At 44.9% G+C, this 21,134-nt stretch overlaps 1 protein-coding gene across 2 annotated transcripts in view; it reads left to right on the top strand.

Moving 5' to 3' along the window:
* Positions 1–1,242: 1,242 nt before the first annotated feature.
* The window catches only part of gigyf1a (GRB10 interacting GYF protein 1a), a 50,121-nt gene continuing 30,229 nt past the window's right edge, over positions 1,243–21,134 (top strand). Inside the window, exons 1-12 of one of the 2 annotated variants that reach the window (XM_063186346.1) lie at positions 1,243–1,651; positions 7,297–8,446; positions 10,557–10,620; positions 11,155–11,284; positions 12,892–12,987; positions 13,290–13,404; positions 15,120–15,228; positions 15,557–15,834; positions 16,282–16,517; positions 16,840–16,981; positions 17,664–17,939; positions 18,951–19,075. In XM_063186346.1, coding sequence (XP_063042416.1) covers positions 10,586–10,620; positions 11,155–11,284; positions 12,892–12,987; positions 13,290–13,404; positions 15,120–15,228; positions 15,557–15,834; positions 16,282–16,517; positions 16,840–16,981; positions 17,664–17,939; positions 18,951–19,075 — 1,542 coding nt within the window. In that variant the 5' untranslated portion in view covers positions 1,243–1,651; positions 7,297–8,446; positions 10,557–10,585. Of the gene's footprint in view, positions 1,652–1,673; positions 2,120–7,296; positions 8,447–10,556; positions 10,621–11,154; positions 11,285–12,891; positions 12,988–13,289; positions 13,405–15,119; positions 15,229–15,556; positions 15,835–16,281; positions 16,518–16,839; positions 16,982–17,663; positions 17,940–18,950; positions 19,076–21,134 lie in introns of those variants that run through there. The other variant, XM_063186347.1, reaches the window with a different exon arrangement.

Raw genomic sequence — 21,134 nt, 5'->3', positions numbered from 1 at the left:
AAAGGTTAGTCAACCACTCATATTCATTGTGAGATGAGATTGACTGACACAATGTCCTATGTGTAAAAGGTGTATGAAATACAACACAATTGGTGAAAGTAGAGTGAAAGCCCACCTGGGAAACTCCAACTCCCATTGTGACACAGCACACTGCACTCAACAAAAGTGAATTTTTGCCTCACCCGTGCAAGGGGGCAGCCCAATGGTGCCCGAAGGGACCAGTGTGGCAGGACGGTGCCATGGGTAACTCAGTCATAGGGGGGGGGGTGCACTGGTTAATTACTTCCCCCACCAACCTGATGGGTCAGGAGTCAAACTTGGAACCTTGGGCTACAAGTATGACGCCCTAACCGCTCACCCATGACTGCCTGCTGGTGCTGCAAGTTGGTGTACTGTAGTTTGCGTGCTAACCAAAGATACAGAGAACAGAAACCACATAGCCTATCTTGCAAGACCACAAAGTTCAGGCCAAAATGGCAGAATCTGTAACAGGGGTGAAAAATTAAGTCAGGTATTTTCAGCCAAGGCTGGTCCACCAAACGCTGAGAGAGAGCATTTGACAACATTTAGTCATCAAATATCAGCTATTTTGACCCCAACAGCCAAAAGGCTTTATTAACCCATTATGTCCTGGAGCGACATATACGCTGCATTCAGGTTCTTGAGATTTGAGCTGTTTAATGAAAAATATGGGTATGTTAGAGATGAAGTTCTGCTTAAAGTGGCCAAAAAGCCTGCTGTGAATCTCTATCAGCCACCTGTTTCCATCAACGTAGCCCCAGCACCTCTGTGTCATCACTGGCTGTGTGGTTTAGTGTGTGTGTGTGTGTGTGTGTGTGTGTGTGTGTGTGTGTGTGTGTGTGTGTGCACGTGCGCGCATGTGTGTGTGTGCGTTCAGGTGTGTGTTCAGTTTAGTGTTGACCGTGTAGGCAGTAAATGTGTTGTGCTAGCCTACTTAAAAAAAAAGTCATCCACATGTAGGCCTAGTTAGTCATCCACATAAGTCTAGTTAGTCAGTTATTCTTTTCTTCAGCAACTTGGTGGCGCTATTGAGTCAAAGTTGAACAGGCAACAACCACATTCATTCAAACCTGTCATTAATATATAAGTCATGGTCATGCAGGGAGTTGGGAAACAAATAGTTAACATCTCTTCAACAGCAGGGATAGCCTGCTTGCTGCGTGCCTTAGCTACCAATAAACCGTTTACCTTGTCGTATCATGTGTAGACCCTACTATATGATTTCCCCGCTGGCTTTATGACATCCATACATGGCTGTGTTTACAGTTGCACGAAATTGTCACTGACTGTCTCCACACACAACACACATGACCGTGTGTTGAGAATGACGAGCCACCAAGTGAAATACCAGCGGAGCTGAGTGCCCCCGAGTCACGTGGTATCAGGAGGACGGCCATCTTCCTAAAACACAAACAACAAGAGTAGCAAGCAGACGACCAGACATCAACACGCAGCGACCGTTGGAGTGGGTCAAATCATTAATAAAACAATTGAACACGATTCCATGAAGATATCGTAATTCTTTTGGAAAACGTGAATAGGAGGACAGCAGCCACCCATGCACGCACATCAAAAGTGAAGATTGTGAAAACGACTGGATACAATAAAATACAGTTTCCACCGCTATAAGGTAAGGAGGCACTGCTCTGTGCTTTTGGAAATGACTTGTGGTTTACGTTGGAGACAGCGGTCGGTTTATCACATTTTAAACGAGAAAAGTCCCCCGATGGGAGTATGTTGACGGTGTGTCATGTCTCAGCGGTTATGACGCATAATATCGGTTTGCTGTATGTAAATTTGTGCTTAGTCGATGGGGTTCAGACTTTGTGGTGCATGAACTGTGTATTGGGAAGGCCAGCTCAGGCAGCGGGGTAAATTTACATGGTCGCCCGGGCTGTGTAGACGGAGGGGGCGAATGTGCTAACGTACGGTACGCACACATGGACACTCCGCCCCCTTCGCCATATCTCATATCACGGTCAGTTGAAGTTGTCCCATGAAGCAAAGCGTGCTCTTGTTTTACCGAGGCCCACAGCGACAGATTGGGATTGTTGAGGCAAGGAAAGCGCAGTTAAGAATGATGGCATAAATGGTGAAGGTTAGTAAACCATGCTGTCCCTAGCGGGCGTGTATCCTTAGTCTTTGTTGGATTTGCACCGAGAGATCCATAGGTATGACGACCTGTGTTTGCACATATCACGTTGTTCGTGCTAACGCTCGCTCCTACTGCAGGCAAGCAGCAGCGTTTCACCCTTCGAGTTATATTTTTGTGCTTTGAACATTTAACATCGAACAGATTGTGCATACCATAGAATAAGATGTATTAACACACCCCAGTGTCGTGCCACCATATGTAGTTTTAGTTAATTAGTTCGGCCTGCTGTAGTAGGCCACTGCAGAGTTGACAGCCTTGTTTACCTGGGGGAAAAAAATTTAGCATTGTCAGTTGGCTAGCTAGCCAGCCAGACACGACAACGTTCCATGCAAAAAAACAGTAAATTCCACTGCTTTTCGACATGCAAACCCAAATGGACAAACGCTAAATTACCCAGTCCATGCTTTTTTGCAGAGCAACTTAATTTGCAATTAGCTGGACATGAATAATATCAGCAGAATGTGCACAACTGGTCAGATGCATCTACTTCACCAACGGCTGGGGTGCTAGGCTTAAGAAATTGAGTATTTTTTCCTTGTTTGTTTTTCTTAGCAAAAACAAAACAGATTGAGCATGTGTTCTTTAGTATCATACCCTAGTGTAGTTATTGAAATTAACAGTTGGTTCGTCATCATTTATTAAGTTATTGTTATAAAATTCAGTTGGTAAATTCTGAATTGCTGTTGTTGTTGTTATTGCTACTTTATATAAACTCTTTCTACTAAATTCATATAACTTGCCCATCAGTAGAAGTGCATAGTACAGCATTATGTAATCTTAACAGGAAAGTTAAGTGCCAGTTCAAGCCCATGTGTCAAACTTAAACGTGTGTGTTCCTGGGAGAGGGGTTTAGGGGTAATTATTTTGTTGTATCATTAGTTTAAGAACACATGAAAGCGTGTCTGACTTCCAATTGCGATGAAAGCATGGACTGAGAGTGGTAGGATGCTTTGCAATATTATAAAGGAGTCTCCAGCTTGCATTGCAGTGGCACATCAGTATTAAAACAGAAGAAGGCGTTATGGGAATCTTTAAGCTAAGCATCTTCAAGTTACAAAAATAAGTCCAGTTGCCTACAACTTTTGACTGAGATGACTTGGAATATTACTCATTACTACAGACATACACTTATATTACCAAAAATACACACTAACCTGCCTTGACTTGCACACATGGACTTAGGTGCCATCTCATTCCTAACCCATAGGGTTCAATATGATGTCGGTCCACCTTTTGCAGCTATTACAGCTTCAGGATACCAAAACATTTTGGACAATTCCATGCTCCCAACCTTGTGGGAACAGTTTGGAGCCGACCTCTTCCTCCTCCAACATGACAATGCCTCAGTGCCCACAGCAAGGTCCATAAAGACATGGATGACAGAGTATGTTATGGATGAACTTGACTGGCCTGCCCAGAGTCCTGACCTAAACCCAATAGAACACCTTTGGGGTGAATTAAAGCGGACACTGAGAGACGGGCCTTCTCAACCAACATCAGTGTTTTAAGCTTGTTAAGCACTTTGAGCTGCATGCCTTGTATGATATAGTGTAGGGATGCATGATGTATCGGCCAGATGTATCGGTATCGGCCGATATTCAACACATCGGACATCGGTCTGATGGGTAAAACTGGGCCGATGTTAACGCTGATGTTTTTTTTAATATTTTACGGATCTAAAAGAATGGACTTGACCATGACTTTCACTGTTTGTCTTCTATTTTGTCTCTATTTTTTATCTAATTATCACAGGGAGTTAAAAAGTGTTTTTGGAAATAAGACGACATTCAAAAATTCTGTTAGTTTGCATCATTGTCATCTCTTTTTTTTAAAAAAGAAAGAAAAACATCGGTATCGGTTAATATCGGTCATCGGCCAAAACCGCAATATCATAATCGGATATCGGTATCGGCCGAAATTTTTGACATCGGGCACCCCTAATATAGTGCTATACAATTATTATTATTATTATTATTTATAACATGACCAATGCACTTTACTTTTGGAAGAATGGTTAAACATTCCTTAACACACTCCTCAACAGTCAACGGCCTTTCCAAAAGAGTTGAAGCTGTAATAGTTGCAAAAAGTGGAGCGACACCGTATTGAACTGTATGGGTTAGGAATGGAATGGTACATTCATATGTGAATCAAGGCAGGTTAGCAAATACTTTTGGCAATATAGTGTAGTGTATCTGAGCATTCCCATTTTAGACTAGCAGAGAATAAACAATAAATGTGTTCTATTCTATTCTATTTAGTCAATGTCTTATATATACTTATGGTTGATTTAGCTGCACATTGGAGACTGGCCAAATGCTATTTGACACTTCTGTGCTAACCCTGTAGATTTTTAACAATAAAGTACACTTGGCACATAATCAGGGTGGTATCACCCATATGGATCAGTCTTACCATAGACATAACAGTGTACAACATTTGAGTAAAACACACATTATTCTACTTTCCTCTATTCTATTAACATGTTTTCAAACTAGGAATATTAGGGTGGTGTCGCACATTGTCATAAAGTTGGACAACATTTGTGTGAAACACACACACACTTTCCTAATCGGCATATTAGGTAACTCTACCTACGGCACCCTGATTGAGTAGCCTACACTCAGACATCTTTTATGACACCTGCTCAAAGGTGCACGCTAAGCTAGCTCTCCCAGTGACCTTAAGTCCCACTGACATTAGCCTACAGAACTGATAAGGCCTGGGACATGCCTGCTGGCTGTGTAACTTAACTTACGCGTGCAACTATTTGTGAATGAGTGCTTGTTGAATAACAATCAGAGTGCTGCTATGCACAATACTGTAGGTGTCATCTAAGGGGGCAGATGGTCAACAAGGCTCCCATTTATATTTTCCATTGTTTAACTCTGCTGCACCATACGCAAACGTCTAAGTGCCTTGTGTTTCAGGTGAGCTACCACAAAGTGACAGGCATCCTGCTGCAAGCATAACCTGGGCCTTACGCATCAGGTTGAGCTCTGTCTTATGCTGCACAAAAGCAACTAAAGCTTTAAAATCGCTTTAGTGGCTGGGTCATTTAAGTGAATATTGGAATACCTTTTTAGTTTTTTAGCGACTAGGTAGAACACCAGGTGACATCTAAATGGTAAACGAGTAACTTGCTGTCACACCTTGTCCTGTTCAGTGCAAACAACTGGGCCGTCATAGCATTGTGTTGACTAGGTTGTCGACTTTAAATCCAAATATATTATCCAGTCCCAATGGAAACCTAGAAGTGAAGCATTAAGCATTTTTTTCCCCACCTGTGGGATGGGGAATTTTTTTATGGGGTCACCAGAAATTTCAATGTCAAAATAGGGTCCCAGGCCAGAAAAGGTTGGGAACCACTGTCTTAGTGAGTACCTTGATCGCCCCTAACACTACAGGTGTCATAGCTTAGTGACTTTGATCCCCTGCATGTGCAAACACATTTACACATGTGCACATGCACACGCATGTACAGGCACACAGACAAGGGCCGCACACATGTAGGCGTACACACGTGCAGACACTCAAATGTTTTGTCCCTTTAACACACCACACACACACACACACACACACACACACACACACACACACACACACACACACACACACACACACACACACACACACACACACACAGAACAAGCACACATTCTTTTGCTCTCTCTCTCTCTCTCTCTCTCTCTCTCTCTCTCTCTCTCTCTCTCTCTCTCTCTCTCTCTCTCTCTCTCTCAGTTTCTCCCCACACACCTGTTAGCTCGTCCCCTCCCTGATTGTGAAGGCATGAATGTTATCAGTGATGATATAACAGTAGATGGCTATTACATGAACCCTGCAGCAGTATTGGTGTGGCCCTGTTTGTTTTCGGGAGCCAATGATTGTAACATGGTAGGTGTAAAAGAATAAACACTGCCCTAATGACATCGCCTGGCAAGGCAGATTATAACATGAAACATTTAGTTTGGTACCGCATCTGCATCATTAGCGAAGGTTTGGATTGGAACCAACGGTGGGCAATCAAACCGGTTCAAACTTTTTACCTGCGCCTAATATGCCAACACATGTCTTCACCGTGCAAAGCCTTCCCCAGCTAATCTGGCTCTGGCCGGCTGGTATGTTTTGCCTTCGTCTTCACGACACCATCTGGGTATCCCCTAGCCTGGTCCTGACCATTCCATATTACTACCATTTAATTTCGTATTTATGGTCTGGCATTTGTTTGATCTGAATCGATTGCAGGAAGCAGGAAATTTGCACTCAGTTATGCTTTGAAATTATTGGACGCCTCTCACCCAATCACCATCAGTTACTCAACAACAACATAGCGCAGACCAATGGCTCTGGCGCAGATGTGTACGTCATTGTCACGAGCGTGCTCCCCTTTTCGCCCCCACGTGGGGCGCTTATTCGCTTATTGGCTGTTCTCTCGGGGGGGCGTTGCGATCAAAATCTTACTGCTCCAGGCACTCCACAGAGAAGCATGGCCAGACTACCGTAGTGGAGCCAATCCTTTGGCGGAAGTACGTAGGATGGCTCGCGAGGCTAGGTATCCCCCAGAACCGACACGTTTTTGAATGAGGCTCCTTATCGAAAATTGCATGTGATTGGATAAACAATCTGTCTGTAACAATCTTAACTGACGCGCCACTTCAGCCACTCACTCAATGCCTGCCGAATGCCGAAGCCCTTTTTGGGAGAAGGTGCCCGCTGCCTATTAAAACCTACATTTCTCAGCCTGCAAAGCACATAAAAACATGAAATAAGTTGCATTTAAAAGTTAGGACTGACATCTTGCATTAGAATGTGTTCAGCTGTCAACATTCAGCTCTAACATACCCACTTTTTTAATTAAAAAAAACCCCCTCAAATCTCTAGAGCCTGGATGCAGTGTATATGTCGCTCCAGGCGCCAAAGGTCAAACAGCGTATACGCAGCATCAGGCTTAAATGGGTTAAAAGGCACAAAAGAAAATTGTGAACACAGAATGCCTCATCATAATGAAAATGAGTATTACAGATATGTTTTGCTTTTTTGTTTGTGTGTGTCTAATGGCTGACAACTTCTTTGTGCCTGACTGTCTGCTCATTCCCTTTTCGTTCCATCTTGTTCTTCAGGTGCTGGACTTAAAGAGGAAGAGCGAGCGAGCGAGAGCGAGCGCAGGAAGAGGGGGGGTCGCCACAGCGGGAGGGAGACCACAGTTGGACGTGCGTTTCTGCCCTAGCGAAGGAGCAAGGGAGGAACGAAGAAGAAAACCTTAACATAAAAAAACGAGGGAGAGAAAAATTGTTCGAAAGAACGAGAGGTGTCTCGTTTTATTTTTTGTTAGTGCCGTGTGGCGTCACATCGGCTATAGGCAGCTGCTAACTCTCTCTCCCCTGCACACCAACGACCTCCAGGCGACCTTCAGACGACCCCTAGACGACTTCCGTCACCCCCCTACTGTCCTCTCCTCCATCCCTCCCTCCTCAGAGAGGCGACTTAACTAACACCAAATTCCTTCACGCACATATTCCACACAAACTCGCAGGCACTCGCTCGTTCGTTCGTTTGCTCGTTCGCACGTCGTGATTGTACACGTGTGTTGTTCTCGCCCTCTTTTGAGCTCCTACATCCGCTGCCAGCCTGCTAGTTTACTAGTCAAGGCTGCCGGACTTACCCAGCTCTTGCGTTTCGCATCGCTACATACAGGAATAAACACTTGTTTCTTTTTTCTTCTTGCAGATTACTGAGGTTGTTACTCGTTTATTTGTTCTCTCTTTGTATCTTGTAAGCGTAATTTTTATTGCTTGTTTTGTTTTTGGTTCGGTGAAAGACGGATTATTAACAGAAGTGCCCAGTATTGTTTTTGATTAGTCTTTTTGGTTTGTTTTTCCCATCATTTTTTGGGAAAATTGCCTTTTTTGTTGTTTGGTTTAGTGGCATTTTTGACCCTTCTCCCGACCTGTACTTTCCCTATTTTTGAGGCAGCTATTTCCCCCTCTCTAAATCTACCTTCCCTAACCTTACCTTGGAGTTTTCTCTGTCACACTTAAACGCACACACCCCTACAAAAACACACTCTCGCTCCCGTGGATATACACGAGCCTACGGTCACATAGAGATACCCTTAAAAAAAACACGCACAGAAGATCAGACAGTCAAACTCGTGTACACACACACACACACACATCTATAAACACACTCTGTAGCACATACACAATCACTGGAGCCAGAGACGACTCTTGGATCCACACTCAACTCACCTGCTCCGATCTTTAGGACAGGGTGAGTACACAATGTATAGAGGTGTGTGTGTGTGTGTGTGTGTGTGTTCGCGTGTGTTCGCGCGTGCGTGTGAATGTGTTTCATGCCATATAAGGAAAGGAAATCTATGAAGGAAATCTATTATTGGTTGGCTAATGAGAAAAAGTTTGGATGCAAGCCAACAAATAACATTATAACGTATAGCCATAACTAAAGTCCAGTTATTCAGAGCTTTGTAGTAGTCACAATTGTATTAGTGTCACAAGTACAGGCACTTTTTAAAATAATAACAGCTGGAGAAATTATTGATGATTAGCTCTTTGGCCATAACAGACTTGCTTCCCCTACATAGGGACACATGTGTGTTTAATTTGGGTCATGTTTAACTTCATATTGGTTGTGCTCAGTGATGATGAGCAACCTGAAGTCGTTAGTTTAGATCCACTGCCACATATTCCGAATGACGTGGTTTTACCTCTGCAATTCAACAAGTGTTGTGTCTCAGATGGTGCACTTGTGTAGCCTGGGCGAAAGCGACTGTCGACTCCGTCAAACAGTCTGGCAAAAGCCATGAGGAATCCGTCTCCATGGAGGGTGGGAGATGGTCTGATCTTACCCTGCATTTAAACTCATTGGTGTTCCGAATTCAAATTAAAACCCATATTGTGCTTTATTAGCATGGCTGTTACTATATATCGTCGCAAAAGCATACATTTAACAAAACAAAAGTGTGACTATAGTTACCTTAACCAATCAGTAACGGACTTCGCGGGTGAGTTCTGCCGCGTCACCACTCTCAACTGTTTGCTGATTGGCTGAACACTGAGAGAACCGAGCTGGAGGCTTTTGCCAGACGATGTGCGGAGCCAAAATATTTGGGTGGAGTACATAGGATAGCGTCGCTCGCCAGCTTAGCACTTGTGCACTTCGGGCCCTATATTTTAGTGCGCAAACAATACTCCGCATGCACTGAAACATTAGTGCCTGAAGTGCACAAATGCCAGTCCCTCCAGGATTTCGCGCTGGGATTTTGTGATTTTTGCGGTCAAAATGTCTGATTTTGTGGCGGCATTTTCTCATTTTTTGCAAAGATTTTGCGCCCCTTTCTGGGATTTACAGAATTAAAATTGGCCAAAACAATATCAAAATACATATACTTTACACCCCCACCAATGACATGTCATAATACCCAAAAATACAAAGAAAGAACTAAATGGCAAAAATAACAAACAATATCGATCGCAAACTGCATGAGGGTTTGATTGACAGTTGAATATGACAGAAAAGATGCGCTCTCCCAGCGGAAGCGCTTTCGCTGTAGATGGATGGAGGCGGAGCTGGTGTGTGCAGTGGACTGGTGCTGAAAGTTTGTGCTGAGTGAATGAGTGGACTGGCGGGGAAACTGTGGTGCGTTGGGTAGTGGAACATGCTAGCAGGCGCCTCGCTAGATGCTGTGGATGTTATGGAGGGACTGTTTTAACGGCAAAGTGTGTGGAACATGAAATGCGCTAGCTATATGAAATAACCTCGTGGTTAATGGCGTCCAAACCGTCCAAACTTTTCCCCCTTAAGTTCCAAACCTTCCCCCCAACAAAACCCGACACAACAAAGTTCATTTTAGCCATGCTCAAGTCCAGAATCAGTATTGTATGCGTGTGCGTCTATGTGTGTGTGTCAACGAATGCGAGTGCTCCGTTTGCGCACCCCAGAGAGAGAGAGAGAGAGAGAGAGAGAGAGAGAGAGAGAGAGAGAGAGAGAGAGTCACTTTATGCGCTTGCTGTTGCCAATGCTGTCCGTGCGCATTCACAAACGGAGCGGTGAAGAGGGGAAGAGAATTCACATCCTCACAGGGACAAAGGGGAAAATTTGCGGGAAAAATGCGGCTTTACAGGAATTACGTGGCATCGTGAAATTATGCGGAATATCATTGAATTTGCATGAATCCACACGATCGCTGAATCGCGAAAAACTGGAGGGACTGAAATGCGCCTTCTGAGACACAGCAAAGGTCATTTGGAATATGTGGCACTGGATTGTACTGTATCTCATGACTTCAGGATTCCCCATCACTGGTTTTGTTGCATGTTATGACTTTGGCTGATGTCTTCTTCTTCTCTTGTCCTCTCTGCAGACTTTCAGCCCTTGAAGGACGGGAGGAATATGACTGCTGAGACTCTTAATTTCGGCCCAGAATGGTGTGTGTCACACACACACACACACACACACACACACACACACACACACAAAAGAAATCACTGCTCTTTTTTGTGCTGGTTTCCTGTTTTGGGTATCCAATCACCTCAGATTCACTTTCTCCACAGTCTCTCACTTCCCTTTTTGTCACACACACACACACACACACACACACACACACACACACACACACACACACACACACACACACACACACACACACACACCCTGTCTGCCGTCTCACAACTCCTTGGCTCTCTGCATTGGTGACACATAAAGTGTGCAATGTGTGTTGAATCTTCTACCACTCCTCTCTCCTCCCTACCTCCCTCCACACTCCCTCTCTCCCTCCCTCCACACTCCCTCTCTCCCTCCCTCCTCCCTCCCTCTCTCCTCTCTCCCTCTGTCCTCCCTCCCTCTCTCCTCCCATCCCTCCTCTCTCCTCTCTCCCTCTCTCCTCTCTCCCTCTGTCCTCTCTCCCTCCCTCCTCTGTCCCTCCCTCCCCTCTCCTCTCCCCTCCCTCCCCTGTCCTCCAGGCTCCGTGCACTATCCAGTGGGGGCAGTGTGACGTCCCCTCCCCCCTCCCCTGCCATGCCAAAGTACAAGCTGGCCGAATACCGATACGGCCGCGAGGAGATGCTAGCACTTTATGTCAAAGACGACAAGGTGAGGCGTGCACACACACGCACACGCACACGCACACACACACACACACACACACACACACACACACACACACACACACACAGACACAGACACACAGACATTATTATATGGCTGTGAGGAGACGCTAACGCTTTATGTCAAAGACAACAAGGTACACACACACTCGTACTCCTTGTTATGACTGAGGAGATGCTAGAACTTAATGTTAAAGACAGGTGGCGCACACAAGGTGACATACATGCGCGCGCACACACACACACACACACAGGTTAAAGTTACTAAGAATTTGAGGGAGATGGTATTCTGGTCAGTGATGTACCCGAACGCGTTCAATGAACGAAAGTTCATGAACGAGTTCATATTTTGAGCGAACGTGAACTGAACGGACCGTATTTTCTAGATGATGAACGAACTATGAACGCGTTCATCTGGAGCGTGAACGTGAACGTTCATTAGTTCTTCATTCCGTTCATTCCGTAGTTACCAGATTTCATTAATATTCCTGCAGAAACCGCTACTGAACACAATGTCAGAGAGTCTAATATTATTTCTTATCCATTCCCTCTGACAGCGTCAGACACCATTCTCTCCGACTGTCTCAAGTCTCGTGCAAAGAGGCGGGACCAAGCAAACAGCAGGCATCGCTCTACTTTAAGTCAGAGCGTCTAGCAACCAGCCAGCAGTGTGCGAGTTTTCTGATTTCCGGTGACTTTTTAGATTAACGCCTCTAGCAACCGTCTTCTGGGCGTTTGGAATAAGTGTGGAGTGCTCTCGCTTCACTATTTAAGTAAAAATGCGCCGCGCGCAGCACCAACAACAAGAGAAAGCTGCCTGCTGGCATGTTGCAGGATGGCAAATTTTGCGCATGAGAGAGAACAACAGTGCAGGAAAACGTTAGTCCACGCACCCGATATTAGTCCAGTCCATACAGTAAAGAAGTGAAATCGCTCAGCACACAGTGTCTAAACAACAAACACTCTAAAGGACTACTAGGCCTAACTGATAAACCACTCTTAATGCAAAACTAAAATACAGTAGACTAATATCTAACAATCTCATTGTTAAAAACTAATTTAGGCTTTAGGCCTACACTTTTTTTCAACATGGGGGGTGAGCTGTGAACTGAACAATGAACTAGTAGAAAATGTACTTTCCCAACATTGCAGAAAACACAGTTAAGGACTAGGTCTACTCTCTATTACTACTAATAATAAACCGCTGCTCTAATGCACAACTAAAATACCGTTATATCCAACAATGTCATTGTTAACATTAATTAACCCATTAAATAATGGCTATCTGTGAAGCATTTATATGGGGGATGAACTGAAATGAACTAGTTCATTTATTTTGTGAACTATGAATGAACTAGTTCATTTTGAAAAAAATATGAACTATGAACGAACTAGTTCATTCTGAGAGCTGTGAACTTGAACTTGAACTAGTTCACGTACAAAATGAACTTTCCCAACACTGATTCTGGTTATATATTATTCAGATAGATATTCAGTATAATGTGTGTTGTGTGTCTGGATTTAGGGTTCTGAGGATCTGCAGGATAAGTAGTGTTCTGCTATTCTAATGTATTGTGTGTGTGTGCGTTTTAGGTTCCTGAGGAGCTGCAGGATAAGGAGTTTGCCTCCATCCTGCAGGATGAGCCTATGCAGCCCCTGGCACTAGTGCCTCTAACGGAGGAGGAGCAGGTAACACACACACACACACACACACACACACACACACACACACACACACACACACACACACACACACACACACACACACACACACACACACACACACACACACACACACACACACACACACTAGTGTCTCTCACTGTGGAGGAGCAGGTGAAATGACACACACACACACACACACACACACACACACACACATTCGTATATTAGGTTAGCACTATTTGCACACACCTGTACACAGAAATGTCCACACAAAGCCAAACCTGTGTGTGTGTGTTTGTGTCTGTGTGTCCCCGTCTATCTGGCAGAGGAACTTCTCCATGTCTGTGAACAGCGTGGCTGTGCTGAGGCTCATGGGAAAAGGAGGCGGGGCCATCCCTGCTGGAGTGGCGCGCGGACGAGGAGGCACGAGAGGAGGCCGAGGTAAGGGGCTGCGCACGCGTGCGTTCTTGAGTGTATAGATGGGGCTTTTTGTTTATCAACACAGTGTTGTGAGGAGGGGCAAGACACTGGCAGCCAACCACGTGAGCTAATTTTTTGACCGACGGCGGTTTCCAACAATCAGAGGTTGAGTTTTGCGCAGCCAGTTTATCGCAGTCAGGAGAAAACAAAAATTTAGAAACCATGTATAGGGGATAGGAATTTTTGGCAAATCCAAAGTCAGCGAATGCGCGCACATTAGTAGCACAGGTGCTGGACCAAGCAGAAGATACTGTAACTAAAAGCCGAAACGTGCCATTATACTGTGGGAGCATTGAACAGTGTTGTGGACCTTTTTGTCTTTTCCTTTTAATCTTTGGCAAACACACTGTTCGAAAAATCGATCTCCACTTTTCGAATATTATTATAATATTATTCCCCAGTAGACAGTGTGTGTAGGACCTTCTGACACGCCTTTCGTGTTGAAAATGAAAAATTATCCACGAATGTCGAAATTTTATGAAACTTTGTTCTAAGATTCACTGTCTAAAGACAGTAAGTACAGTGATTTTATGTGGTGTCTGCATTTTTATGCATTCGAGAAATAAAAACCTAAATATCTCAGCCTCTGAACCACATAAAATCATGAAAAAGTATCATTTGAAAACTAGGACCCACATCCTTGCATTAGAACAGTGTTTCTCAACCTTTTTTTTAAGCGAGGCCCCCTTTCAATTCATGAAAAATTTCAAAGCACCCCAAACCAACAAGCCGTAACATTAGGGTGACCAGATTTTTTAAGTCTGAAACCGGGACACTTTGTGCGTGAATATTTGGCGGGCGGATCTGGGGTCCTCCCCCAGAAAAAAAACCCCATTTAGATGCAATTTCATACATTCTAATCCGTTTTAGAGGGAGGAATGACAAATCGCATTAGACTTTCTATACAAGCGCTGGCTGCCATTAATTGTGGCAGGTAAACATGTAATCTTTTCCATATATTTACCCATATTTACATGTAGCGCAATGTAGCGGGTGGCCAAAACCGGGACATATTTGTGTCCCGACAGAGTTCGCTCGGGACCTGGGACACACAACTCCAAACCGGGACTGTCCCGGGACGTCTGGTCACCCTACGTAACAGGGCATCGCATCTGATACCACAAAAGCTTAGAAAAGTAACACATTTGGAGACGTCACACGACCTACGTTCAAAGTTACAGCTGACTGGGGTGACCTATATTTACTTTATTGTGCGTAAATGGCAGATGAAAGATTCCACTGACTAGCATTAACTTATCAATTTAGACAAATATGTATTATATTACATAATTTATTCATCAGCCACGTTTCCGTGGCACCCCTGAGGTTTTTTTTTTGATAAATAACTAAAATTTCAAGAGCCCCAATGCAGCATCTATGTCACTGCAGGCACAGGGCTTTTTCTAGGAATTTTTGGCATGAGGGAGCATCATGACAGGTTCCGGGGGGTGAAGGGGGGAATTTACTAGGGGCGCTCAAAAAAGTAATTTATATATATTTAAAAAAAAAAGAAGTATGAGGGTGCATCCGCGGAGGTATGAGGGTGGAGCGCCCCTATTTCCCCGTTCAGAAAAAGCCCTGACTGCAGGCACTTACTGTAGGTCAATGCAGCGTATACGCCACATCTGGCGTAAATGGGTTGAGAGCCATATTTTTCTCTGTCTCTGTTTGTACAGGGCGAGGTCGAGGAGAGGGTGGTTTCTACCAAAGAAGTATTGAGGACGCTGAGGTGGGCTTCAGCCGCTGTAGCAGAGAGATTCACCGCAGCCAGAGCTGGGACGACAGGTGAGGCACATTTCTGTCTTTCTTTCTTTCTTTTTGTATTTCTTTCTTTATATATTTCTTTCTGTATTTCTTTCTTTCTTTCTGTATTTCTTTCTTTCTTTCTTTTGCTCTATGTTTCTTTCATTTTTGTTTTCTTGCATACTTTCTGTTTCTTTCTTTTTTGGTGTTATTTTTCTTTTTCTCTATCACTCATACATTTTCATTGTTACGGTTTCATTATTTCCTTGAATTAATTTAATCTACTGATTGAATAAAAACATCTATTCTTTTCTCTTTCCCATGCCCCTCCTTTCGCCTCTCCCCCTATTGTCTCTCCCTCCTCCACCAGGGGCGAGCGGCGTTTCGAGAAGCCCCTGCGTCGCGGCAGCGAGGGTGTGCGCGTGGGCTTTGAGGAGGCGACCGTGTTGCCGAGTGGGCGCAAGGACTACACAAGGTCCGACAGCGACAACTGGCGCACGCTGCGTGAGGAGCAGGAGGAAGAGGAAGGCGGAAGCAGCATCAGCGGAGGAGGAGGAGGAGCAGGAGGAGCAGGAGGAGGAGGAGGAGGCCAAGCTGGAGAACCAGGAGGAAGACTGGACTGGAGACTGGCCGTGACACGCCGTGATGGTACACACACACACACACACACACACACACACACACACACACACACACACACACACACACACACACACACACACACACACACACACACCATGTGTAAGACTGTAGGGGCACAACAAGCACACACTTTCATAACATGCACACAACACACAGTGCACCTAGTGCATGCAAGAGCGGACAATGTGAGAAGTTGCGGTCTTCTCAGTTTCGAATTCATTCTCTGTATTGGCATGCCTGTGAGTATCTGTATTATTAAGGCTTACAAGGAACATCAACGAACGTTAGGGTCGATAAAGAACATTAAGAATGGACATGTGCAGTGCACACCCAATGAACATTAAGGTCAATTGAGATCTCTCTCTCTTTCTCTTTCTCTTTCTCTTTCTCTTTCTCTCTCTCTCTCTCTCTCTCTCTCTCTCTCTCTCTCTCTCTCTCTCTTTCCTTCTCCAGATGGGGGTCCTCGGTCCGCGGGCTGGCGCGAGCACCCTGGCGAGGGCCGGCGCAGGAAGTTCGACTTTGACTTCAGCGGCAGCGACGGCGGTCTGGGTCTGGCCGGAGGAGGCAGGCGGCGCTCGGGCAGCGAAGGACTGGAGGACGACCGCGACGGGCTGCCAGAGTGGTGCATGGACGACGAGGACGCAGACCTGGGAACGTTCGACTCCTCTGGTGCCTTCATGACTATGAAGGTACGGTGTGTGTGCGTGCGTGCGTGCGTGCGTGCGTGCGAATATACTGCCCTTGGTGTGTGCTTGTGTGAGGTAGATAGTGTATGGATGACTTAAATAATTGTTTGTGGGAGTGGGATGAACTTGGCTGACTGTCTGAACTCCGTCTCTCTCTCTCTCTCTCTATCTATCTATCTATCTATCTATCTATCTATCTATCTATCTATCTATCTCTCTCTCTCTCTCTCTCTCTCTCTCTCTCTCTCTGTCTCTCTCTCTCTCTCTCTCTCTCTCTCTCTCTCTCTCTCTCTCTCTCTCTCTCTCTCTCTCTCCCTCTCTGTAGAGTTCTAATGACCCCATTCCAGAGGAGCAGGATCTGGACTTCCAGGGATTGGAGGATGAAGAGGTCGACTTTGTAGCAGCCAGCGCCGCCCTGGAGGAGGAGAGGAGGAACTGCAGCGGCGAGGGACTGAGAGCGGAGAAAGGTGTGTGTGTGTGTGTGTGTGTGTGTGTGTGTGTGTGTGGTAAGGGAAACCAACCGGAGATAGCTGAAGTGTGTGTGTGTGTGTGTGTGTGTGTGTGTGTGTTTGTGTCTGTGTTTAAGTGTGTATTGGTGTCGTTTTAGTGGTGAGGGAGACGGACTGAAGAAAGGCCAGATGTAATATTTGAAAATAGTGTGCGTTTGTGTGTCTGTACAGTATATTGCAATATCTAGGTTTGTATATGCCTTTGGATGACTCAGGGCCAAAACTGGAACGTTGGGTGTAGCACTAACAATGGTCGTCTGTTACCTGTTTACATGTTTGTTTGTGCTTTGTGGTCCTTAGTCTGTCTATTGTGGTAATTTGATGTTAATTGTGAATCACACTTTCTCATGTCCATTCTGAATTTCTCTCCTGAAGAGACAATAAAGGATAATCTAATCTATTGTAGTGACCTATTTTCATTGGTTAATAGATGTTGCCTGGTCTGTGCGTACATCAGTTCATGTCTCTCTCTTCACCACAAATCGTGTTTATATTACCAGTAGGTGTGTGTGTGTGTGTGTGTGTGTTCTCCGTCACAAGAGATATCAGTCCTCAATCCTGACACGCGTCTCTCTCTCTCTCTCTCTCTCTCTCTCTCTCTCTCTCTCTCTCTCTCTCTCTCTCTCTCTCTCCCCAACAGATGAGAAAGAAGTCGTGCCTGAGATGGAGCAGCTGAAGCCAGTCTCTCCATCTCCCCCTACCACCACCTCCTCCACCTCCCCTTCCTCCTCTTCCTCCTCCTCTCTTCCCTCCTCCTCTTTCCCCCTGTCCCTCCTGGCAGCCTCTGCCTCAGCTGCCCATGCTCCTGCTTCTGTTGTTGCTGCTGCTGCTGCCTCCACTGAGCCCATGCTCACCGCTCCACCTGCTGGTCTGGAGGAGCGACTGCATGCTGCCATCAACAAGAAGGCCACTGAAGGTACATTACGTTGCATTACATTGCATTTTGGCATGGATTCTTTTCAACCAAAGCGACTCACTTACAATCGTTGACAACCATAGTCTACAACACTCGCAGATACAAAGTGCACAGGAAATATACAGAACCGCTGTACAGTGCAGATGTCAATTAGGGTTAGTGTTTTTTTTACGTATAGATACATTTCCCATTTACACACTTTCAAGTTGTGAGGAGGGGTTAGATCAATCACATGATTGCATTTTTTTGAGTGACGGGAATTTCCAAACAACCAGGTTGCAGAGGGATCCTCTGCTGCACACGCACACTGGGACGTTTGTATTCAAGAAACCTTCTGCATGTATGAACTGGGTAGTATTCCAAGAACATGGTTAAGTGATAGACCTGGCGAAGTTAAGCCACAGAAAGTGATAAACCTGCTAATAGGCTAACCTGTTGATTTATGTTTGTTTTCTTTGTGCTAAGGCACAGGATTTAATGGCGTTTTGGTGCCTTTTGTCACTCCTTAGCCCATTGATGCCTAGGGCAGGTGCAAAAAAGTGTGCTGAATGCCAAAGCCCTTTTTGAGAAAAGCGGCCATCAGCCTATAAAAACCTAAATATCTCAGCTTCTGAAGCACATAAAAATATGCACTAAGTTTAAGCATAGCATTTAAATAAAGACCCTCATCTTTCATTAGAATGTTTTCATTCATTCAGATTTTTGATAAAAGTTGTCTCCAATCTCATGAGCCTGAATGTTGCGTAATGCAGCTCTAGGAGCCAGGGCCAATGTTGCGCAACGCAACATCAGGCATCAATGGGTTAAACCTTGCATTAGAAATTGCGTTAATAAATCTCTCATGCAAAATCCATGTTGCTGACCTGTTGCTGACTATCGTGTGTGTGTGTGTGTGTCTGTGTGTGTGTGTGTGTGTAATTACGCATGCGCACGCCAATCATAGTGCAATGTATGATAACAAATCCTAATGCAATGTAATAATTGTGTGTCTTATCTTACCTCCTTCCCCAGACGGCGTGCCTCATATCAGCCCCCCCTCCTCCAGTCTGCCGTCCCCCGGCTCCTCTGCTGCTACCCTCCTCCCGTCACTGGGAGGAGACACCGAGGACGACGAGGGGATGAAGCACCTGCAACAGGTAAAAAAAGTGAAGTGAAAGCCCAACTGGGAAACTCCAACTCCCATTGTCATTGTGACACAGCACACAAGTGTTCACTGTACACTGCACACAACGAAATTGCATTTATGCTTCACCCGTGCAAGGGGGCAGCCCCCAATGGCGCCCCAAGGGAGCAGTGCGGTGGGACGGTACCTTGCTCAGGGTACCTCAGTCATGGAGGAGGATGGGAGAGAGCACTTGGTGATTACCAACCTGGCGGGTCGGGAGTCGAACTGGCAACCTTTGGGTTAAATCCGACACTCTAACCGCTTACCCATGACTGCCCTAGAGGTAGCCGACATAAACTCACCTCCCCCTTTATTAAAAGGTGCACTGTGTAATATTTTCTGTAATTGTTTACAGAAGTCATGCTGCCTGTTCACAAATGTTTTTCATGAATATTAACCACCATCATCAAATTCCAAGTATTTATTATGACTGGGAATATTGCACTTTTCATACATGAAAAGTGGTATCGTCTCACTGGTCTGCCATTTTGAATTTCCAGAAATAGACATTTTTAGCTGCAAAACTCACTGTACTTTGGTCATATTTGTAAATACTAGTTTATTTCTCAGTAGTTATTCATGAAAAGATTAAATTTGGCAATATGCATTACAATTCCAATGAGAAGCATAGCTGAAATACCTATTCTGGCCATAATCTTACACCGTGCACCTTTTAAGCACACCTGTTAAACTGTTAATTGACGCAAATTTCTAATAAGCCAATCACATGCCTGCAACATACATACCCTACATGTTTGTGGCAGTGTGGGTGGGAAGGTATACCTGTTCTGTCTGTAGTGGTTTGCAGAATTTGTTTGTATTTGTGGTGACTGAGTACACTTTTACAATATTTCTTTAAATTGGTTTTATCTTCAGAGAGGTTTTTTTCAGTTGATAAGAAATGAATCATTAGATGTGAATATGCTTACGCTCACGGTGAATGTGGTGCTTCTGTGAATGTCTGTTCAGGTACAGCTCGGTAGTCAGATATGCTGTGGGATTGTGATTTGCTGCTGCTTTAGAAAAGTGTGTGCGTGCATGTGCGCTTGTATGTGTGTGCTTGTATATGTGCGTGCGTGTGTCGTTTGTTCATGCGTGCGTGTGTGTATGTGCGCGTGCATGTGTGTATACACGTGAGTGTGTGCGTGCATGCATTTGTGTGTCTGCCTGTGCGTGTACACGCGATTTGTCGTAGATACTGTGTTGCTGTGTTCCTGCCACTCAGCTTCTGCTTCGGCTCTGAAGAGTCGTCAAGCCTGCATCTAAAAATAAGGCCAGCAATGACACCCACACACACACACGGCCACATTTAGACGCAGGCAGCAAAGAGTATGTCAGGGGCACGGCAGAACAGATGGTTTTATGGCTGCGGAAAGCATATCTCCGTCTCTGAAACACAGCCCTCGCTTGCCCTGAAAGGCAGCATGTCATCGCAAGGACTCAGGGTTTCCCCCAGCACTTAATTGCTAAGGTGGCCACCTTGACTAGGTCCCCTGAAAAGATAATAATTTCATGTTGTGAATGTAATTTCTAAAGTTGCTTAGCCAAAAAGATATACTTTTAACGTCCCACCACCTTGACTAACACAAAGTCTGAGGGAAACTGCTACATAAACACGTCAGTTGACTGAAACGTCACATAAAAATACAGAAAGTGGGAGCAAGGAAATCCTGGTGGGACTATCTTATCTTTTATTTGTGTACATACTAGGGATGGGCATACGGTGAAATTTTCTTCGTCGATCGTCGGGAGAATTAATGATTAATAATCGGTTAACCATTAACATTTTTATATTAAAAACAGCACACATAGGCCCACCATGCCCTATACTCTTGTATAACAAAAAATACATCAAAAACATCATGTTTTTCTTCGAGGATTTGTTTTTATTAACAACACAAGTGTCAAGTGATTAACAAGAAAAGTGAAACCTGAATTGGTGCGCAATGCGCAAATGAGGGAGGCTTCAAATTGCGAGTCAACAACGGAGGCACATAACAGTGCAGACATCGAGGCGAGGCTAGGTTGAG

Source organism: Engraulis encrasicolus, chromosome 21 (genome assembly GCF_034702125.1).
Source record: "Engraulis encrasicolus isolate BLACKSEA-1 chromosome 21, IST_EnEncr_1.0, whole genome shotgun sequence".
Lineage (NCBI taxonomy): Eukaryota > Metazoa > Chordata > Actinopteri > Clupeiformes > Engraulidae > Engraulis > Engraulis encrasicolus.
The sequence above is the reverse complement of the archived record's forward strand: the minus strand, read 5'-3'. Positions and strand labels throughout refer to the sequence as shown.